The sequence below is a fragment of the Gigantopelta aegis genome, chromosome 9 (genome assembly GCF_016097555.1).
Source record: "Gigantopelta aegis isolate Gae_Host chromosome 9, Gae_host_genome, whole genome shotgun sequence".
NCBI classification, from domain to species: Eukaryota; Metazoa; Mollusca; class Gastropoda; order Neomphalida; family Peltospiridae; genus Gigantopelta; species Gigantopelta aegis.
This window is the reverse complement of record NC_054707.1, coordinates 78,450,453-78,471,915: the sequence shown is the minus strand read 5'-3', so window position 1 is coordinate 78,471,915 and position 21,463 is coordinate 78,450,453. Positions and strand designations below refer to the sequence as shown.

Here is a 21,463-nt window from a genome sequence, read left to right as displayed (position 1 = left end):
TTCAGTCTCTGTATTGTATACAGGCATAGCTACTGTAATAGTGAATAAACGTTGGTCTCAAATGCCATGTCTTTCCTTATCTCGTTACAAATGGCCTTCTGTGTATTTTCAGCTTACTGCAAAAGTGCAATGTTTATAGACAATAGCTCAGAAGAGATTTAAGTTTTGGTTTCATTGTTTATTAAAATGTGCAAAACTCACTTATTCATCAAGATTTTACTTCCTTTTTTCCCCCCAGTAAAACTGCAAGTTTGTTAATAAATACTTAAAGTGACAAATCCTAGTTTCTAAAAACTACCGCACATTGTTTACTATTAGAGCCGTTTTTGATAATTGAAATGAGACATTGCTGAGATTTTATTGTTTGGATTATCCATTCCCATACATTCGAAGTGTCTCTGGTCATATTACTGGTGTTTTTAATACCACGAAACGTATGTTTCATATATTTAAAAACGCACGCGCGTCTGAGAAATATCTGTCATGGAAACGAACAGTGGTTTGTTTGTAAGGATGTTTCACCGTTTCAACGACATGTAGGCTCGTGGTTGACGTTATCGTAACTTTATCCATATGTCTTACAGGTTTGAAGATTAACCAAACATAGCGACCATAAGGCCGTACCCTGATCAAAATCCGGGGGGAGGGGGGGGGGGGGGGCACTACTTTTTATAAAAAAATTACACACTATACAAATTAAACCCTGAGATATGTATGCTATTTTCTGGAATAAAAAAAAAAGTGAGATTCTCGGGGTGAAGGTACGGTCCTGAGCGTCCATTTTCACTGGTTAAAACCAGGGTCTGCATGATAAATGATATTTCATAAAGGTTCATAGGATTTGTATTGGATATATAATTAAGTATAACTGCACTGATGTTATATCATTGTGTTTAATGCGAGGAGTGAATGTTTCATTTATGTATACAAATTTTACATATACGACCTAATTTTAGTCTTATTGTTACATGTATATTAACACTACAAGTTTTCCATGGGTTCTGTTTACGTAAACTACTCTGACTGTTGGCATACCAAATGTTTGACATCCAATAGCCGATGATTAATTAATCAATGTGCTCTAGTGGTGTCGTTAAATAAAACAAACTTTAACTTTAACCATATCACAGTTTAACCACACAATTTCTTTTTTCAACAATGGCGATTTTAATATGGTTCAACGATGCTAAGTTTTAATCAGTGTATTGTTTATTTAGCTTTAAAAACATAAATATAGCTTCTGTTGTGAAACAAGAAAGGTAATTTTTATTTTAAAAAAAATATAAAAAAATTCGAATTTAAGTCAGTATTAAATACTTATAGTTTCTTAACATTCGTATATCCCCTTAATAAAGTTTAAAAATTTTTGCATACTTATTACATATAGATATATAAATACAGTTTTTCGTGTGTGTGTGTGTGTCTCACTGTGTGTATGCACACACACACACAAATAAGAAAAAAAGATGGAAAAAAGGTTTAAAGAAATATCATTTTCTCACCTGCTAATCGTGAATAATACGACATTACTGTCATAATATGAAGCCTATTCGTGAATCAGACAATCAGGACATCACAGATGTTGGTTTTCCCATTTAATACACTGTTACAATACCACCTTTGACGTACAGTTTTTCTCACCTGTTACAACACTCGCATTTGATGTACCTATCATAGTGTCATCCGACTCGCTCGATCGATGAAACCGCTCTTAATTATCGCATAACAATCCAGAGAAACTTTTATGTAAGACTAATACCATCACCTTGACGTTGATTCCACCACCCTTACACTGTTTAATGTGTCGCGTCGAGTGAGTTGTCTTTTCATTATAATAACCACCCGGATATAACGTTCTGCTACAATATGGTGGCATCGACGGTTCCGAGGCGTGTCCGATCGCCAATCTACGACGTCGTGTACTAATGGCATAGTCGGAACCATATTCTACAAACCATTGCCTAGCAACGCAATATCAACGAAAGCAGTCGCTTCCACTCAAAGTAAATCATATATTTTCTCGTGTCGGATCGGAATCAATAGTCGAGATAGAGTACGCGACGTCACGGTCAGATCAATACCAGCTGGAGTTGAGCATGTTCGTGAACAGCATGTCGTGAGAGACAAACTGCCTATGGATGGAACAAACCGACGTTCAACGGACACAATGGCCATGGGGGACATCACGGTCAAAATGTTAAAGGAACAAAAAACCCAGTGAATTTATCCAGTTACTTCCTGTCAAGGTAGCGGTATTTAAAACCAAAAGCGGTATAAAGGATTGTGCATGACCGAATAGATGATAATAATAATTATGTGGCTGAACAGAAGTCGATAGTAATTACCAAGGGTATCCGATAGATTCCTCTGAAACATCATATGAATATTATTATCTATGGAAGGAAGGAAGGACATGTTTTATTTAACGACGCACAAAACACATTTTATTTACGGACATTATCTATGGAGAGCAAACAAAAAAGGTTGCTATGTAGAGTTTAGTGAGAGTCGTTATAAAATAACAACAATAAACCATTGTTTGTACATGTTGAACTGTAAACTGTTATCGTCTGCTAATAAGAATTTGTTTTCGAGGTACAAAATGTTGCCGTCTGCCAAGGTACAATTATTTATCATGTTCTTGTCATGTTTTTTTTTTTTATGTTTGTGTTGTTGTTTTTGGTTTTCGTTTTTTTTGGGGTTTAATTTGTTTTGGTGGGGGCGCTTTTAGGTGTAGGCTTGATACTATAATACCACTATGTACTGGAGTATGAGTATTTTTGAGGGGGTATATCACATTAAAACACGGCCACGTGCTGGGGTGCATGTTCTGAGGGATATTAAACAAAAGTATGGGATTTGGTACTACTCAACAGAATACTTTTTTAACGACACAACTACAACACATTGATTTATTAATAATCATCGGCTATTGGATGTCAAACATTTGGTGATTTTCACATAAGCCTTAGAGAGGAAACCCGCTACATTTTTTCCATTAGTAGCAAGGAATATTTTATATGCACCATTCCAGACAGGATAGCACATACCACAGCCTTTAATAAACCAGTCTTTGTGCACTACCTGGAACGAAAAATAAACCTAATGGGCTATCGACGGGAATACAAACCTATGATTATCTACCTAAGTGACTGTCATGGAGAGGATATTATAAAGGTTTTATCAACTGATCAAATGATGGCAGGTCAGTATAATATGATATGATATGATATATGATATATAATATGATATGATATGATATGATATGATATAAAATAAAAGATAAACACATTTTGAAAAGAAATCAACTTAATTTTAATCTGAACAATGAATGAATGAATGAATGGATGTTTAATAACACTCCAGCACAAACAGACGTGTGTTTTTATTTTTGTTAATATTAAAGGTCAGACATGTACATGTGACTGTTGGTTTCTCTTCGCATTACAGCAGCAAATGTATCCTTCAGAAAACGGTCCAAGCACGTCTGCCGTGGGCACAGCCTCTAACTAAATATCCAAGACGGGCGTATCTGCTCGTCTCGATTCTCTAATATAATATACATATACTAGCATTATGAACAGAACAGAACACAGAACACATCTTTATTTACACTCAGATCACATAACAAGTGATACATGAGCACATAGTTACAGTATGTGCAATATAATAATACAGCGGTTTTACATATATAATATAATAATACAAGATTAACGTGGGGGCATAAATGTTCTCATAATGTTATCTAAAAATTTACAAGTATTATTTAATAAAGTGATATTCGTGCTACAGAATAGATCATGATATTTAATTGCATTTGGTTTTATATAGTAATATTTTGGTATGTACTTGCATCTTTCATTTCGGAAAAAATAGCATTCAAATAGAAAGTGATATTCATCACCAACAACATCGTGACATAAACAACATTTCCGTTCACACCTGGGAATATTTTCCCCATCTACCAACTTCTACTGGGAGCCTGTGATTGGCAGTGCGATAATTAGTGAAAGTAGACCTATGTTTTGTATTTAAAAGTAATGAATATGGTTCCAAATTTATGATTTCTTTAAAGATCCTATAGTCAGTACCTTTGCTAGAATGGTAAATGTTGTCTCTCCATAACTGCAAGTACTGGTCTTTAAGTCTCTCAAGAATAATATCGCTAACGTGTCCATAATTAACAACATTTTGAGATAACCATATGTGACGGAACATGCTCTTAATTTGTTTTCGCCTGTGGCGATATTAATTGTTTTAGAAGGCCATGTGCAGTTCCAAATTGCACTTATCCAGGTGGGCAACTTGTTACGTAATACTTCTGCGCGACGGTCATCGAGCTTTTCTAATACACACCCAGAGCAGGTTTGGAGGCCATGTGGCTAGTAGTTACGTAATATCTCCGGTAGTGCTGTTTATGGCCGGGGGATTGCTCACGGATTGGCGACAGCCAGACTGACGATCAGAGAGAAATATACCGACTCTGGGAGTGGTGGAATATCAGATGATAGGGGGAGGACCGCCTTGTACCCCCAGGCGATATTCTGATTTTATAATAAATAGCTAGGGTTTAGAGATATCTGGGAGAACTAGGAAGGCTCCAGGGGATCACGGACGTCGTCCACTGAACGATCTATATTAGTTCAGACGGGACTTTGGTAAATATTTTATTTCTGCTCTGTTGTATAATCTTGATGTGATTGATGTGACTTTAAATATTTTAATACTGTATTATACCAATATGCTTTAGACAGTCTTCGGTCATCTGACGAAGTAAATCGTAGACTTATTGTTCTAACATTATACGAGTATTTGGTAATATAAAGCTTAGCCAGTCATCCTAGAAGACCTAGGTAAACTGTAGGTTATTGACTTTATTGTGATAGGTACCAGTATTAATTCTGTATTACAAGGTTACAGAATAAGTTGTTAGGGTTAATTAAAAATTAACCAGTTAGGAATAGAGCTGTAATTCCTTTATTAATTAAGTTCCCCTGGAAGCGTTTCTCAGTTATCACTCGTGTGGGTGTTGTGTCACGGTGAAGTGATTAGCATATTGTGTAAACTAGACACCTAGAGATTAACTAATTAAGTGATCAGTTCCTTGGTTGTTATTATTGTTGTTATTAATTAACTACTGCGGCAGTACATTTGTCAGCGTAGGTTAATACAGATTCAAAAGTGTATTGTGTTTTTGTTGTGTTTTCTAGTGAACTAAACGTGCTATATAATATATACTTTATATAAGATCGTATCTCTGATCATACCTAGAGACGAGCCAACGTGGGTATATACTGCCCGTTACAGAGAGATCTAATAGATATACAGTTAGGAGAGATATTTGGACAATCGTGTTTTATTCAGTTACGGGTATTATAGAATCCCCGTGACACCATACGTACGTAAATCCAGTTTCATTAAAAATATTTTCTACAAAATTAAACCATTTATATGCATGTATTCCATAAACATAATCAGATAAAAGGGCATTGTATATTCTAAAGAATAGCTTATTTTTGTTATCACTATTTAACATCCTACACCAATAGTTAATCATTCTACTTTTCACATAAACAACAAGTGGGTACCTTCAAAGCTCACCATAAATCATATATAGTGGTGTGCTACAATGGACAATGGGTAATCATGTGTTGACATGCATGAGACTACCGCGTCAGCATCATATGGGTAATCAATGTGGATTAATTCTAGTCATTAGCGTCTGGAGACCGCAAAAACACCAATTACACGAAGACGTCTCGTCTCCTTTCATTTACTCTACATAGCATATTTGCCAGTAGTGTAGTATAGTTTATTAGCTTTAAACCTTCCGGTTCAAAGGCATATATTTCATATACAAGTCAATAAAAAAGTTTGTTTTGTTTAACGACACCACTAGAGCACATTGATTAATTAATCATCGGCTATTAGATGTAAAACATTTGCTAATTCTGACTCGTAGTCGACAGAGGAAACCCGCTACATTTTTCCTAATGCACAAAGGGATCTTTTATATGCACTTTCCCACAGATAGGAAAGCACATATCACGGCCTTTGGTATACCAGTCGTGGTGCACTGGTTGGAACGAGAAATAGCCCAATGGGCCCACCGACGGGGATCGATCCTAGACCGACCGCGCATCAAGCGAGCGCTTTACCACTGGATTACGTCCCGCCGCTATACAAGTCAATAACATCTGACATTTGACAAGACTTAGTATACATTAGTATTATGATATATGGTATGGAGGATGGACAAATTAAATATGTTGAGAACGTAGATATAATGTATTTTAAAGCTATTTCCCAGTGTTACATAGTGTTTTGTTTTTTGAACAGACAATAATTGCACAAGTTTTAAACACAGATGGTTTGCGTCTGTAGTATTTCTTAATATATATTGAACGTAAATGTATGTGCAATAGACATTTCAAAATAAAGTTATATGCATCTGACATTTCCGTTTATATCTTTAAATACCATGATATCTATCTTGTTCAACAAACAACTATTGAGAAAACCCCCCACGAAATTCTGGTAGTGATATTCTAAGATAAAACTTCAAGCAAAGCATATCCATTAAATGTTTATATACATTACATTTATAAATGTAGATATAACATTAAGTTTTCAACAACCTAATTTAATATATTTGTTGAAGCCAGGTCTTTAAAATAATAGGATATTAGGGGTGGGGGATGCGGGCACTTAACAAAAAGGGCATCGATGACATTCTTAAGTACATCAATTAACATGCAATATATTACAAGCAATCTTCATCAGAAACTCCCTTTAAAAAAATCTGCCGACTAATATACAACTCCGCCATCAAAATGAACAAATTAATTGAATCCATCTGTTTGGCTAAACACGGTTTAAACACTGTTGTGGAGACTTCAGAGTTTGAGCAGGAGTGAGCATCCTGTTAAATCCACGCTGACTTCGAATTATCAGATAAGCCTAGGTGTACCTCTAGTATCGTACTCATGTCCTGTCCCTTACCGGCCTCGGTGGTGTCGTGGCTAATCCATCGGACATAAAGCTGGTAGGTACCACTAACACTAACCCACTGTCGTCCTGGTCAGACAGCCCAGATAGCTGAGGTGTGTGTCCAGGACAGCGTGCTTGAAACTTAATTGGTGTGACGGTACATGCTCTTAATTTCTTTTCGCCTGTGGCGATATTAATTGTTTTAGAAGGCCGTGTGCAGTTCCAAATGCACTTAGCCCAGGTGGGCAACTTGTTACGTGATACCTTTGCGCGACGGTCGTCGAGCTGTACTTCTAATAAACACCCAGCCCAGGTGCGGAGCCATGTGGCCAGTAGTTACGTAATACCTCCGCGAGTGCGGTTTTTACAACCGTGATTTGGCGACTTGGCGTCATTGAGTCTGGCGATCTAAGAGAAAGATATGCCGTCTTGGTAGCTGTGGAAATTCAGATGATACGTGAGGTACCGCTTTGTGCCCACAGGCGATATTCGCGTTCTCTGAGAGTTTTGAATAAATAGCTAGGGTTTTAGAGATATCGGGGAGAAACATATTGGAAGGCACCAGGGAACGTTAGTCCGTTTGGACTTGGTAAATATCATTTCTGCTCTGTTGTATAACCTTGATGTGATTGATGTGACTTTAAATATTTTAATACTGTATTATACCAATATTATTTAGACGGTGCTGCCGGTCATCTGACGCAGTAATCTGTAGGCTCACTGTCCTAAATAATTATAAAAAGCTTAACCAGTCATCCTAGAGGACCTAGGTAAACTGTAGGTTATTGTCTTTATTGTGATAGGTACCAGTATTAATTCTGTGTTACAAGGTTACTGAATGACTAGTTAAGGGTTAATTAAAAATTAACCAGTTAGGAATAGAGTTGTAATTCCTTTATTAATTAAGTTCCCCTGGAAGCGTTTCTCAATTATCACACGTGTGGGTGTTGTGTCATGGTGAAGTGATTAGCATATTGTGTAAACTAGACACCTAGAGATTAACTAATTAAGCGATCAGTTCTGGGTTGTTATTATTTGTTGTTGTTAATTAACTACTGCGGCAGTACATTTGTCAGTGTAGGTTAATACAGATTCCAAAGAGTATTGTGTTTTTGTTGTGTTTTCTAGTGAACTAAACGTGCTATAATAATATATACTTTATATAAGATCGTATCTCTGATCATACCTAGACGAGCCACTCGGGTAAATACTGCTCGATACAGAGAGATCTAATAGATATACAGTTAGGAGAGATATTTGGACAATCGTGTTTCATTCAGTTACGGGTATTATAGGATCCCCGTGACAATTGGATATAAGCACAAAAATAAGAAGAAATGAAAATGAATGTCCTGTCCCATTTATATGTTGAATCAGAGCTATAGAGTGCTCTCAAGATCTGTATTTCAGCACATCATTACACCTTCCACATCTCGTTCCTACATAACAAGCTGTGTGCCTTCACACCCTTGACATGTGGACATATATGTCCAACCTTTAAACTTTTCGACTTTCGTTAAAAAATTTATGTCAAAATTATTGTTTTTCTATATTATTAAATAATCCTATTTTCTTATCTTTCTCTCATTTATTTTTCGACTGTTCCAAATTATATACATATTCGGCCGATCAGTCAATGTTTTTTTTTTTTTTTTTTGGCTTCTTAACTTCTTTTTTTTTTTTTTTTTTTTTTTTTTACTTTTTCACCAATTGTTATTCCAAAAGTCTGCCAATTTCCAACTCACACCCGTCCCCTTCTGTCCCGGACCCAGTCACTGGAGATTGTGGTAATCCTAGAGTGATCTGTGTAACATTTTTTTTTCTTCAACAACCAAATAGTCGCCAAGTAATGTGTCTTAATGTGTCTTAAATACATAATATATTTTCCTAAATATGATACTACAGACCTTTAGTTTGATCCTTTTCAAGTTTAATCATAATACTAAGCTAACATGTTAGTAACCAGTACAAATTCTACAAGAATAAACCAAAAAGCTCTATTGAAAACACGCTCATTCTGTGTTTTGGAGATGTATGTCGTCGTTTTTTTCTTCTTGTAGTATTCGTACTAGTAGTCAACAACATATAAGTTTAATGTTATGGATGAACTCCAAAATAATAAAATTAAAAGTTTGTGACATCAGATTTTAGAAACTTATGACACAGTACTTCAAGCCCCTTTAGTCGTTTGAAATATCGAAACTGACAGTTTATAATACTAATTGCAATCTAGCTGTATCCTCACACATAAACAGAATAGGGCAAAAAAACATTCGAACTAGCCTAGGCGTTATCGGGTCACTGGAATTAGAATAATAAAAATTCTAGATTATCAACAGGCTTTCTACAAGCAAATAATTTAATGCTACGTAATAAAAACAAGACAGGTCCTAAGTGCCCTACTTATGTGGTTATGAGTTTGATATCTTTGGACAATTAATTTCATGTACGGTACCCTGTCAGATTTCAAGCAGTGGTTCTCTTACTATAAACTTTCGTAAAATTATTAAAATGTTAGAGTACACAATTTTATCCTTCGTACCCTCTGAAACTCTGACCTATACTATCTTATTACGAATAAACATCATCAACCGGATTCTGATTTAAACAGTGAAATATGACAAATTGAATATGTATTAACCTATATACAAAGAGTGTAACTAAAAAACAGTCAGCACTTTGAAATGGTTCTCAATGGATCCTGGCTCGGCATCAAAATGAAGTGCCTCGTCAACGTCTACTCCAAACTCTTTCAGCAGCTTTACAAATCGCCTCTGTTCTTTTCCAATCCAGGCACGCATTGGGTCTTTCACCTGGTAGGGGGTCACGTGCACAAACACTTTCACCGGAAGTGTGGACAAGAACCTTACTACATCTTTGTCCTTCACCCACGTGTTGCGACCACCGCTATGACCACCATCCAGCCAATAAAATTCTTTAATTTTCTTAACAAAGGCAGACAACTCTGGGTCGTCTTCCGTTTCCTTCGAATCGTAAAGCAACTGATTGAGAACTATGCACCCTTTACTGAAGCCTATGACTGTGAGAGGAATCTCACAAGAGGCGGAACAAGAGTCGGTCGTACAGCTGGTATTGCCTACCTTTTCGGAGTCCGTTGACACTGTTAGTAAGATGTTGTCGTACATTGTCTTCAACTGACGCCAGGATCCAAATCCAGGCTGATGTGTTGGACATCCAAAGTCGTTGGATTCGACAAAGTTGGAATAGACACTGAAAGTGTTCAAGTGCATTTTGGTTGCTTTGATAACGAAAATGGCGGACTGCCTGAATCTTTTCTGAAGGATCCGACAAGTTTCTTCTAGATTCCACTGACTGTATCTCTTATTAACGGGATGGCACTGCATGTATTCTGGATAGTCCTGAACAAATTAAAAAGAAAACATGTTTTAATAGTTCGTGAGTTAAAATATAGACGTTCATCATAACAAAATCGAAAATCAGTTCAGAACATATAGTTTGTGAAAGTTGCAAATTCATACACTCACGATTCATGTTGGTTTTCATTAGTTCCCCCCCCCCCCCCCCTCTTTTACTTTAAAAAAAATAAATTGTTATTTATTTATTATATTTCTTCTTCTATTTATCCAATTAAACTATATAACCAAAACAGATGTTATGAGATCGTTTTGAGTATCACTGGTTTACTATCAGCAACAGTTAAAACGGATGTCATTTTTAACACATACTGAACAAAATAAGAAATTCCGCTAATTTTGCTTAAACATAACTTGACGAAAACAAACCGGAGGAATAATTGTTATATATGCGTTTAAAGAGTGTTCCATGATGCATCGTTTGGTGCAAAAATCATGGCCATAGGTTAACAGAAACTGGGAGAAATTTTGACCAAGTGTTTTAGGGGTAAAAAAAAAAAAAAAAAAAAACCCCCACTTAATAACGGGTATGACCACCTCTTGAATTGACCACTGCAGTGCATCGCAGGCGCATAGAATTGACTAAAGTGTTGATTTCTGCCTGTGGAATATTCTTCCATTCCTGAATGAGCGCTTGGCGAAGTTCGTTGACGTTAGCGGGTGGGTTGGGACGACGCCTCAATCGTCTGTCCAGACTATCCCAGACATGCTCGATGGGGTTGAGATCAATACTTTTAGCGGGCCAGTCATCAATGAAATCAATGTTATTTGTCCTAAGAAAATTTACAGTGTCTCTAGCTGTATGAGAGGTGGCATTATCATGCTGAAAAATCGAGATGTTGGTGTTGTTATAGAACAGAGGAATGACGTGATGAGCAAGAATGTCATCGCGGTAACGTTGAGCATTTAAATTGCTATCAATGACGACTAGTGGTGAACGATAACCATGGGTAGTGGCTGCCCCACCCCGAAAAGATCTCGTTCAAGAACACTACAGTCAGCATAGCGTTCACTTCTCCTACGGTAGACGCGCACCCTGCCATCACCACGTTGTAAAGAAAATCTGGATTCATCTGAAAAAAGAACGGTATTCCAGCGTCGCCGTATCCAACGAGTGTGTACACGTGCCCAATTAAGACGATTTAGACGATGACGTTGCGTTAAAACGCATCCGACGTAAGGACGTCGTGCATGTAAACCGTTCTCCCGCAGACGATTACGAACAGTTTGCCCACTGATTCGGTTATTATGAAGCCCAGGTGTGTTGGCAGCAGTAGCAGTTTGGAATCGATTGCGCAAATGCGTGTTCATAATATAGCGGTCTTGCGTTGTAACACGCGGACGTCCACGGCGTGGCAAGTCCTTGGTGCTTCCTGTCGTTCGAAATCTTACGCGAAGATTTCGTATCGCTCGACTAGAACTCCCAACATGCCTGCAACGTCTTCTGTCGACATGCCAGGATCAAGCATGCCAATCGCCCGTTCTCGTAAATTATTGGGTATTCTTGGCATACTAAAAATGCTACAATGTAAAAAACGTTATTTTTTTTACAAATTTTGAAGCGTTTTCATTCACTTGACAACAATGTCAGTAAGACAAGTAAAACAAATTGACCGAATACTACACGGGACATGTCGAACCATGCATGCACGTGCAAATTGAATTTCACGTTGTCGACGATTAACAGTGCAAAAAAAATTCGCTAAAATTCATGAATCCTGATAATACAGCTCACAGCTAATACTACCTATATAATTTCATTACACAATGCATTCTTTAACACAACAAATACTATATGTACAAATCGGAAGTTTCTTTTTTTGTTTAGTATATATGTACGTAAAAGGCATTATGGGACGGGACGTAGTCAAGTGGTAAAGTGCTCGCTTGTTGTGCGGTCAGTCTAGGATCGATCTCCGTCGGTGGGCCTGTTGGCCCATTTCTCATTACAGCGTGCACCACGACTGGTATATCAAAGGCCGTTGTATGTGCTATCATGTCATTGGGATGGTGCATATAAAAGATTCATTGCTAATAATGGGAAAAAATGTAGCGGGTTTCCTCTATTTATATGTCAGAATTACCAAATGTTTGACATGTCATCCAATAGGAATAGCCGATGATTAATAAAGCAATGTACTCTAGAGGTGTCGTTAAACAAAACAAACCTTTTTAAAAGGCATTATCGTCGCACTATATCTAGGGAGTTGTTAATAATGAAGAAAACTATTTTGTAAGCGTATCTACGCAAGGGACTTTTCACAATTTTCGCCAGTGTTAAATAGTATTAGAAAATTTGTTTCTAATTTTCATTATTATTCATACTTACCTAGTGCTAGCACAACAAATATGCTATTCAACCTGAGTCATACCTACACACTGCAGAATTCTCTCCCTTGCCGGATATGCGCAATGCTATCCTTGCACGGCCTACCTGTAACTTCATTCTCATTCAAGTCCACCCACCGAGGGAAAGCCTCATAGGGGTGGGTGGGAGGTATAGTTTGTTGTGCTAGCACTAGGTAAGTATGAATAATAATGAAAATTAGAAACAAATTTTCTAATAGTCTTATTCAACTTACTGTGCTAGCACAACAAATATGCTATAACGGACGTGCAATGACACCGTTAGAGCACGTGAATTCAACATTAATGGGAGGAGGTAAGAAAATAGAGGACTTACCTGTACCCAAAAAGCTCCTTTGAAGTAATGACATGGAGATAGGACGAACCACGACATACGGTAACAAGGAGTCAAAAACTTTTGGGAATAAAAAGGGGCTTCCCAAAAGAAAAACTCATCCCCATGAAAGGGAGGAAAAACATCTCCCCAGGGAGAGGAAACGGTAGACAACACTACAAAAAAACCCATCCCTCAGAAAAGGGTGGAGTGTTAAACATGTCCGAAGCGTGAATCGATGGCAGTCGGACGGAAAAGAGGTCGACCCCTTTCCGTTGCCCTGCGCACAGACACGACGTGTTGAGCTGCAATGACTGTCTGGATCCTACGCGTACCGTCAGGACCAACCGCCATATCCCGGAAATAGAAACGGTCAAAAGTGTGTCGTCCTTTCCAAACCCCTGCATTCATGACCTTTATAATATCTAAAGAGTCATGAAAATTCAGGGAAGCAGAAATGGCTCGGATCTCATGTGGTTTAACAGAGAAATTCCGTAACACATAATCACCCGCCATCTCATATGCTAGCTTGATGGTAGCTGCTATCCATCGAGACAAAGCATTTTTTGTGACATCACCCGGCCTAATGGTATAAGAAATAAACAATCTCTTTTTACCCTGCCGCCGGTTTTTCGTACGCTCCAAATAATACTTCAATGCTCTCACCGGGCAAAGAAGTCTATCCAAGTTATCAGATGACAGTGTACGAGATAAACTGTGAATGACAGAAGGTGGAAACTCTTCCCCCGGAGACTGGCTTTTAGCAACAAAGATAGGGTCAGTACGTAAAGTGACAGACCCGTCCGAATTGTAATCAACCAAGTCATGCAAAAAAGCATGTATCTCACTGATCCGACGACAAGCTGCCAGTGAAACCAGAAACAGAGTCTTCCACGTCAAGGCACGAAGACTAGCAAACCTCAACGGCTCATAAGGCGCACCCTTAAGAGCATGTAACACCAGAAAGACATTCCATTTCAGAATAATGGAAGGTCGTTCAACAGTGGATTGTAATGATTTAAGTAAATCATGCAACACCAAGTTGGTAGAAAAGTCACGACATCCACGCTGTTTAAGAGTAGTGAAAATCGCAGCTCTGTGACTTTTCACTGTCGTAACTTTAAGTTTCCTTTCTTGGACCAACGCCAGAAAGTACTCCGCTAAATCGTTGACAGTAGGCGATAAGGGATCGAAATCCCGTGCATTCGCCCAACGAACCCACATACGCCAGTGACACTGATAAACCGACTCGTTAGATTTGCGCTTTGCTGAAGAGACGAGATGCGCAATTCTTGTCGAAAAACCTCTGCGTCGCAAGGAAGCCCTGATAACCTCCACGCGTGAAACCGGAAGACCTCCGGCTTCGGATGCCACACCGTCTGATTCAGTCGCTGGCTGAGTAGATCGGACAACACTGGTAACCGGAACGGGACTGCCACTAACAGTGACAGGAGCTGTGGAAACCAGGGCTGCGCCACCCACAGAGGAGCTATCAACGTCACGTGACAAGGTTCCTGGACCACTTTGGTCAACACCTTGCCGAGTAAGACAGGAGGAGGGAAGGCATAAAAATCCAGTCCCATCCAATCCATACTTAACGCGTCGTACTCCAACGTCAATGTGTCCGGTACCGGGGACACGAACACCGGCAATTGGTTGTTCAACCGTGTGGCAAACATGTCCACCTGTGGACTGCCCCACACCCGAAGAACCGCTGCGACCACCCCTTTGTTCAACATCCACTCCGTCTGAACACGGGTATGTCGACTGAGGGCATCTGCTAACACATTCACCGATGAAGGAATGTGTTTCGCCCACAGAGTGGTCCCTAGTTGGTCGCAGAATTCCAAAATCGCAAGAGCTTTGCGACCCAAAGTCTCCGATTTGGTACCACCCCAACGATTGAGATATGCCACTACCGACGTATTGTCGCATCTCAACAGAATTCGACGGTGTCGAAGAACACACCGGAAATGAAGACAGGCACGATGCACTGCCTCCATCTCCAAACAGTTGATATGAAGCTTCCTCTCGGAGAGATTCCATACCCCTGAAATGTGTTGATCCAACAGATGCGCCCCGTACCCGTGCAGCGACGCATCAGTGAACAGGATCAGATCCGGAGCAGGGGGGCGCAACGGAACCGATAGGGACATGCACTTGTCCGATCGGATGAGTGAACCATGGGCCCAGAGGCACTATCGTGTCCCAATTGTGACCGTCCCACCGTGGGGACAAATCCACTGGAGTGGTCGTTTGAATCGTCCGAACTGCACGATCAATGAGGCCAGAGATTCGAGGTGGCCCAACACCATGTGGAGAGATCGTACCGTAGTACTTTGCTCCCCCATCAAACGTCGCGCCGACGTTTGGAAATTGTGGATACGCGCATCGGTGGGACGAACCGACGCTACCACAAGATCGAAGACCACTCCGAGATATGTGAAAATCTGAGCCGGCGTTAACTCCGATTTCACCCAATTGGGAATAAAACCCAATTGGAGGATCATGTCCAAAACCAACCCGACATTGGTCTGACACTCCTGTTGCGATGAAGCTGGGATCAACCAATCGTCCAGATAGGTATGCATTCAAACCCCTAACAAATGAACATGACCTACCACCACTTTTACCACACGTGTAAAAGCACGGGGACTCGTCGCCAAACCGAACGGGAGCACACGAAACTCGTATGCTTTCCCGTCGAACAGGAAGCACAGAAACTTCCAAAACGCCTTGTGCACCGGGACATGGAGGTATGTGTCTTTCAGATCGATCGACGCAGCCCACTCCCCAATTTGAAGCAGGTTCTGGACCAAATGAACCGTTTCCATTTTCATGGAAGGAACATCGACGTAGACGTTCTGTGGCTTCAAATTTAGGATTGGTCTCCATTCCCCATTTTTCTTCCGGGCGAAGAAAAGATGAGAATAAAATCCCAGAGTGTCCAGACTGACTCTCTGGATGGCCCCTTTGTCGAGAAACTCGGCAATCATACTCTCCACTAAAACGCGCCGATCCGCGGACGGTAACGGCGGCATTCTCGGAGTGGAAGTAAGAGGGGGGCTTGAAGAAAAGGGTATTTTGTAACCGTGTCGAACGACCGACAGAACCCAGGGGTCGAGACCAGGCAGCTTGCACCAATTTCGAAGGAAATGGCGGAGCCTGCCCCCACGGGTATGGTTGCTAACGGTACCTCCGAAAGCAACTGCCGATCGTTCACGTACCCTCACCTCAACCGCTTACCACCCGTAGGCACAACACCTTTGGTGGACTGAGAACGGAACGCAGTACAACGTTTGCATCCTCGCTTAGCGGAAGACGGGTTGTTACCTGGTTGCCTCCTAGTGTCAGGAACCCTAGGGATCTGAGCCGACTGTAAAAAAGCAGCCTTTTTCACAGGAGGAGGCTTGAACCCCGAAAACGTGGACCGACGTTTACCAGAGGTTGAGGGTCGAGTGTTCGGGACTGGTCGCGACAAATCCTTGTCTAGGACAATATTAAAATCGGGACTGAAAAGTAAATTTTCCCGTACCGAACGTGTACGAAAAAACGTCTTCGCAACGTTTGACGCACTCAAACCCGCCAGGTAATGGTCACGCCGTAACAAAAGACTGTTCGCAAACAATCGGCCAGATAACTGAGCGATATGCTTAGAGGCTTTTGACGCAGCCTCCAAACAGCCTTTCGCCATCGCGGGAAGGCTCTCGACAGCCTTATCCAAGCCAAATAGGAACGTACCTAAATGGTTATTAACCTGGAACATCGACTTAGCCAGCCGTTCGAATGATTCCAGATCCGCGATTGACAATGACACATGCGGCGATGGGGAACAAGCGGCTCGGACACTAGCGGGAACGACCGCCGGATGTTTGAGAAAATCCGCCCCCAACATCTCACAGGAGTCGGCACGAAAAATGCGCGCTTCCGTTAAGATTTTCCCCGTAGACAGTGCCGTTGGGTACTGATCAACACCCACTCCCAGGATACGATCACTGCCAGTGTTCAACACATCAATGTCACAAAGTGAACTGTGCGCCTCCTGTGCAAGTGGTAAACCCGACTCCTCACGAGGAGTGACCAAATTCAAAGAACGGTTCCCAAAGGAGACACCCTTGAATGTAGGCTGGGCCTCAACCTGAGGTATAGCGTCCCAGCATATCTGTTGGACCTGGTCCCTGACAAAAGCCAGAACCGCCGGATAATCGCACTCCTCCTCTACCTCCGAACCGAAGTGAGAGAGAGCTGGGTCAGCGACAGAATCCGGTCCAACCGACACTTCCTCTGAAGCCAGGTCACTGTCCACTGGATCCCGAAGATCTATATGGACTCCTCCCCCTAATCGAGACGCCCCTGGGGCAGCGTCTCTCGAGACGGAAACAATAGGAACCGAACGACAATCCCTAACTGCATCGTCAAACTGCTGTCGAGACGCAGTTTCTGCTGGGGGTTTTTTTTTGGGGGGGGGGGGGGGGAATGGGAGCCGCACCTGACGGTCCCGTCTGCGAAAGCAATGATCCCAACTGAGGCGAAGCGTTCAAAAATTCCACAAAACTCCGAAACAACGTTTCCTGAAAGCCTAACGGTCGTTCCTGGGCCAAGTGCGGAACGGTCGGAGTTTGCGGCCACAGAGTACCCCCAGCCGAGGGGTATCTGCGCGAACCTCGTCCTCTATCGAGTAAAGTCGAAGAGGTAGGGACCAAAGACGGTGCAAACTGTGAGGAGATGTCCGTTGCTACCGAAGTGACCGGACCCTTGGGGTAAACATATGCAAACGGAGGACCCAAACGGGATGAGTCCTCCACCCAACGGTAAACATCGGTCGGGATGCCATCAGAGACGGATCCCGGCATCGGAACAACTGGCTCAGTTCGAAACAAACTGGCAGAACTCTCCTCGGGCCTTGAGAATGCTGAGGTGCCGAAGCAACTGTCAGCAATCGAAGGCAAAGTCGGGGCCACCTGCTCTGCGGACGAAGCAGTGGACCTATGCACAACGGAGTGCATGTGCTTGGTAACCGATGAAGTCGTCAAAACCGGTGCCGCGACGACTCCACCCTGCCCCCCCTTCTGTTTGTAACGGTAACCGTAACGACGATGGCAACGCCCGCGACGAAGCCACACAAACAGAAGAAGGCGCCGTCACTAACGAAGACGGCTCACATACCACGGTCACAATAGGAGCCCGGGGGGGGGGGGGGGGGGGGGGGGCGCTCCCGAAGTATCTGTAACTGTACTCGTAACACGGACCGAAGAAGAAACACCCTTGTGTTTCCCCCCTTTCCGGACACTTTTTAAAGTGTCTACAGACTTATGGGACCTACCCACTAAGTCCGACTTGCCGACTACTGCCGAAGCAGACGATAAGATTTTGCTGGTACCCGAACCCTGAGTCTGCGAACCGAACCGAACCCACTGGTCAGGAGACCACGTGGCGCAGATCTCACACTGACGGTCTTGAGAACAAGACCGACAGTCCGGACACAACACGGGTGTGTCTTTACGTCGTAAAGGAAATGGACAACCATCTCACGCACAAACTTTCCGTGCGCTAGCTGTCAACGAACTCGCGTCGGACATGGTAAATTCAACACAGAATTCCCAACTACCAACCGTATGTCAAGTTCAACCAAAAAAACAAACACAAAATTACAAGTAAAGAAAACTTTTTGCCAAAGCTTAACAGGTGTTAACAGGTGGACTGCAGAATTTAGAATGAAGTTACAGGTAGGCCGTGCAAGGATAGCATTGCGCATATCCGGCAAGGGAGAGAATTCTGCAGTGTGTAGGTATGACTCACGTTAAATAGCATATTTGTTGTGCTAGCACAGTAAGTTGAATAAGACTATTGGGATCTGAGGGGGGTGGGGGGGGGGGGGGATTCTGGCACTAGCCTACGTTTTCAATACGGAAAACCAGTCTATTAACATATCCCTTACAAACTTGACATTTTAAATATACACTTTTGTTGTTAGCCGAACGCAGTTGGAGACGTTGACAATAGTTTAAAATGTGCTGAGACCCGTGTCGTCAAAAATGTTGTATATTCAGGGGGAAATGTAGCCCCGAGTACTCTGACTGTAAGCGAGCTAGACGGACATTTGGACAAATACGCTCTCATTATGTCTCTTTATGTCCAAATGTCCGTCTAGCTCTCTTACAGTCAGAGTACTCGGGCTGGGGAAAATGTAGCTCAATGGTAGAGCACTTGCATGAGATGATGTGGGTTATGGAACTTGTTTTTCTCCGTTTCAACAAGTGCATCGCAGTTGGCACACAGAAAAAGGGGCAAGTATATAAAAGGCTGTTGTATGTGCTATTCTGTCTGTGGGATGGTGTATATAAAATTTTAGCGGCTCTCCTCTCTAATACCATATGTAAAAATTACCAAATGTTTGACATCCAATAGCCGATGATTTATAACTCAATGTGCTCCAGTTAAACAAAAGCAAACTTTAACAAACAAAGGTGGGGTTTTTGGTGTTTGTTGATAATGGGCCTAACTTGATAACTAACCTTTTATTAGTAATCATTAAAGGGACAGACCCTAGTTTTTAAACACTCAGACATATATTTCACTATCACAGCCGTTTAATACGTTTATGATCATCATCACTGAAATAAAACATTACTTATATTTTATTTAAGTAATATTTTATTGTTTAGATTACCATTTTCGTAGAACCGAAGTGTTTCTGGTCATTCTGCTGTTTCTAATACCACAATGCATTTTTCATATTTTTAAAAACGCACGTGTAGTAACGGTTATGGAGTCGCTTTTAGTCTATTTATAAGGATATTTCACTCTGTTTAATCCAAATTTGTTAAGGTTTGTAAATTAACCAAACTTCGTGTCCATTTTTACGAGTTGAAACTAGGGTCTAGATAAAAAAAAATATGCTTTAGTGTTTAAAAAACTAGGGTCTGTCCCTTTAATAGTAAAACAAAAGCAATACACACTTGCACATCTCCTCCGAAGAAAAGCACGTGTTGTTTTGCACTCAGTATATCTATATCACTGCAACAGACAACATTATTTCGTTTTTCCCCTTCACCGGTGACATTTAAAAGACGGCGACATATTACCCGATCACCGGTTTTCGAGTTGTCCACACTTTCTCCAGACGAAGAGGACATTGTGCAGAAGCTATATATAGTGAGACAAAATCTGTGAACGCCGAGAAAACCGCCAGTTCTGTTAATTAACTTCTGCATTCCACCCCAGAAGCATAAAATAAGACAATATTAGTTCGTCTGCCATAGGCGTACAGCCAAAGACATCTAACTGTACGAAACCGTAAGTTATGGCATAACTGCACGACTACATTTCAGTGCTATATCGACAAGCCAACGCAATGTTACCGAATAGATTATAGATTGGTATAGCCTTTTTCTAGACCGTCAATGCGCGGTTTGTACTACGTTTTCGGATTTACTTTTCGATGCGTTCAGTTATACCTTTCGATACATTCAGTTAGGCTAATAACAAGAACAAGAAAGGTACTTCCCAGACAGTGGCTATATTAGACAGATTCCACAGTAATTTGAGTTCGACGATGAGCAAACCGAATTTTGTAGCAACTGAACATGTTTATCGATACTAGATTAATAATTTAAAAAAATAAAAAACTACAAATCACTTGGTATAAGATTGTCCGCATTTTCATTTTTCATTCTTTGTAACACAATAAAACAATAACAGATGCGTAGTGATTGACACATCGTCTCTAAGACTTGCAGGTCCTGCGTTCGCTTCCCAGTACCAACACTATCCCACTTGAAGTCATTGGTGTTGATAATTTTATCGATTTCTTTCACACAACCAACTAACCATTAACGTCCATCCTGAACATATTGTCCAAACAGCTGAGATGTGTCCAAGACAGCGTACTTGAACCTTAACTGGCTATACATGGAAAATGACGATATTCTCAGAACCGAACATACGGGTACTTCGACCCTGGCCGCCATTGTTTATCACGTGACGCGGTGAAGCTTCTCCTTAGTTACGTATGGTTTGATAGTGAAATGAGGCAACTTTTGTCGATCATTTACAACAGTTAACGGTCACGATGCCTAACCCATGTTGTGCAGTTGGCTGCATAAACCATAACATGATGATAAAAAAAATATCGTTTTACAAATTTCCAAAAGAAGAGACTAGGCGCCGCTTGTGGGTAGGGTCATTAAAACGACAAACCTGATCAGGCTGATGGAATTCCATGGCTTCCCTCACAGAATGTGACCACGTTGACATTAATGTTGTTGCTTGTTGACACCAACAGAGATTAATTTAGCAAACAAAATGGTTAAAGCATGTGCAGTGATAAAAATCCCACATTACACTGTAAATAAAATACACAATTCCATCGTCTTCCATGGGGGTCCCAACCTGAAAA

General features: G+C 41.1%; 2 protein-coding genes across 3 annotated transcripts in view; both read right to left on the bottom strand.

Annotated features, from left to right (window-relative positions):
* The window catches only part of LOC121380881 (probable G-protein coupled receptor 19), a 32,482-nt gene extending 22,262 nt beyond the window's left edge, over positions 1 to 10,220 (bottom strand). The window contains exon 1 of the mRNA XM_041509885.1: positions 10,092 to 10,220. The gene's annotated coding sequence lies outside the window, so the exon portion shown is untranslated. The remainder of the gene's footprint in view (positions 1 to 10,091) is intronic.
* Positions 8,335 to 20,405, bottom strand: LOC121380882 (UPF0565 protein C2orf69 homolog). 2 transcript variants are annotated; one of them, XM_041509886.1, is made up of 2 exons: positions 20,025 to 20,405; positions 8,335 to 10,370 (listed from the first exon to the last, which is right to left on the bottom strand). In XM_041509886.1, exons 1-2 carry the CDS (start codon positions 20,277 to 20,279, stop codon positions 9,651 to 9,653), a joined length of 975 nt encoding a protein of 324 aa, XP_041365820.1. In that variant the 5' UTR covers positions 20,280 to 20,405; the 3' UTR covers positions 8,335 to 9,650. The 2 variants fall into 2 exon arrangements, with proteins under 2 accessions (XP_041365820.1, XP_041365821.1); XM_041509887.1 differs by having other exon boundaries at positions 20,151 to 20,405.
* Between the last annotated feature and the right edge of the window lie 1,058 nt (positions 20,406 to 21,463).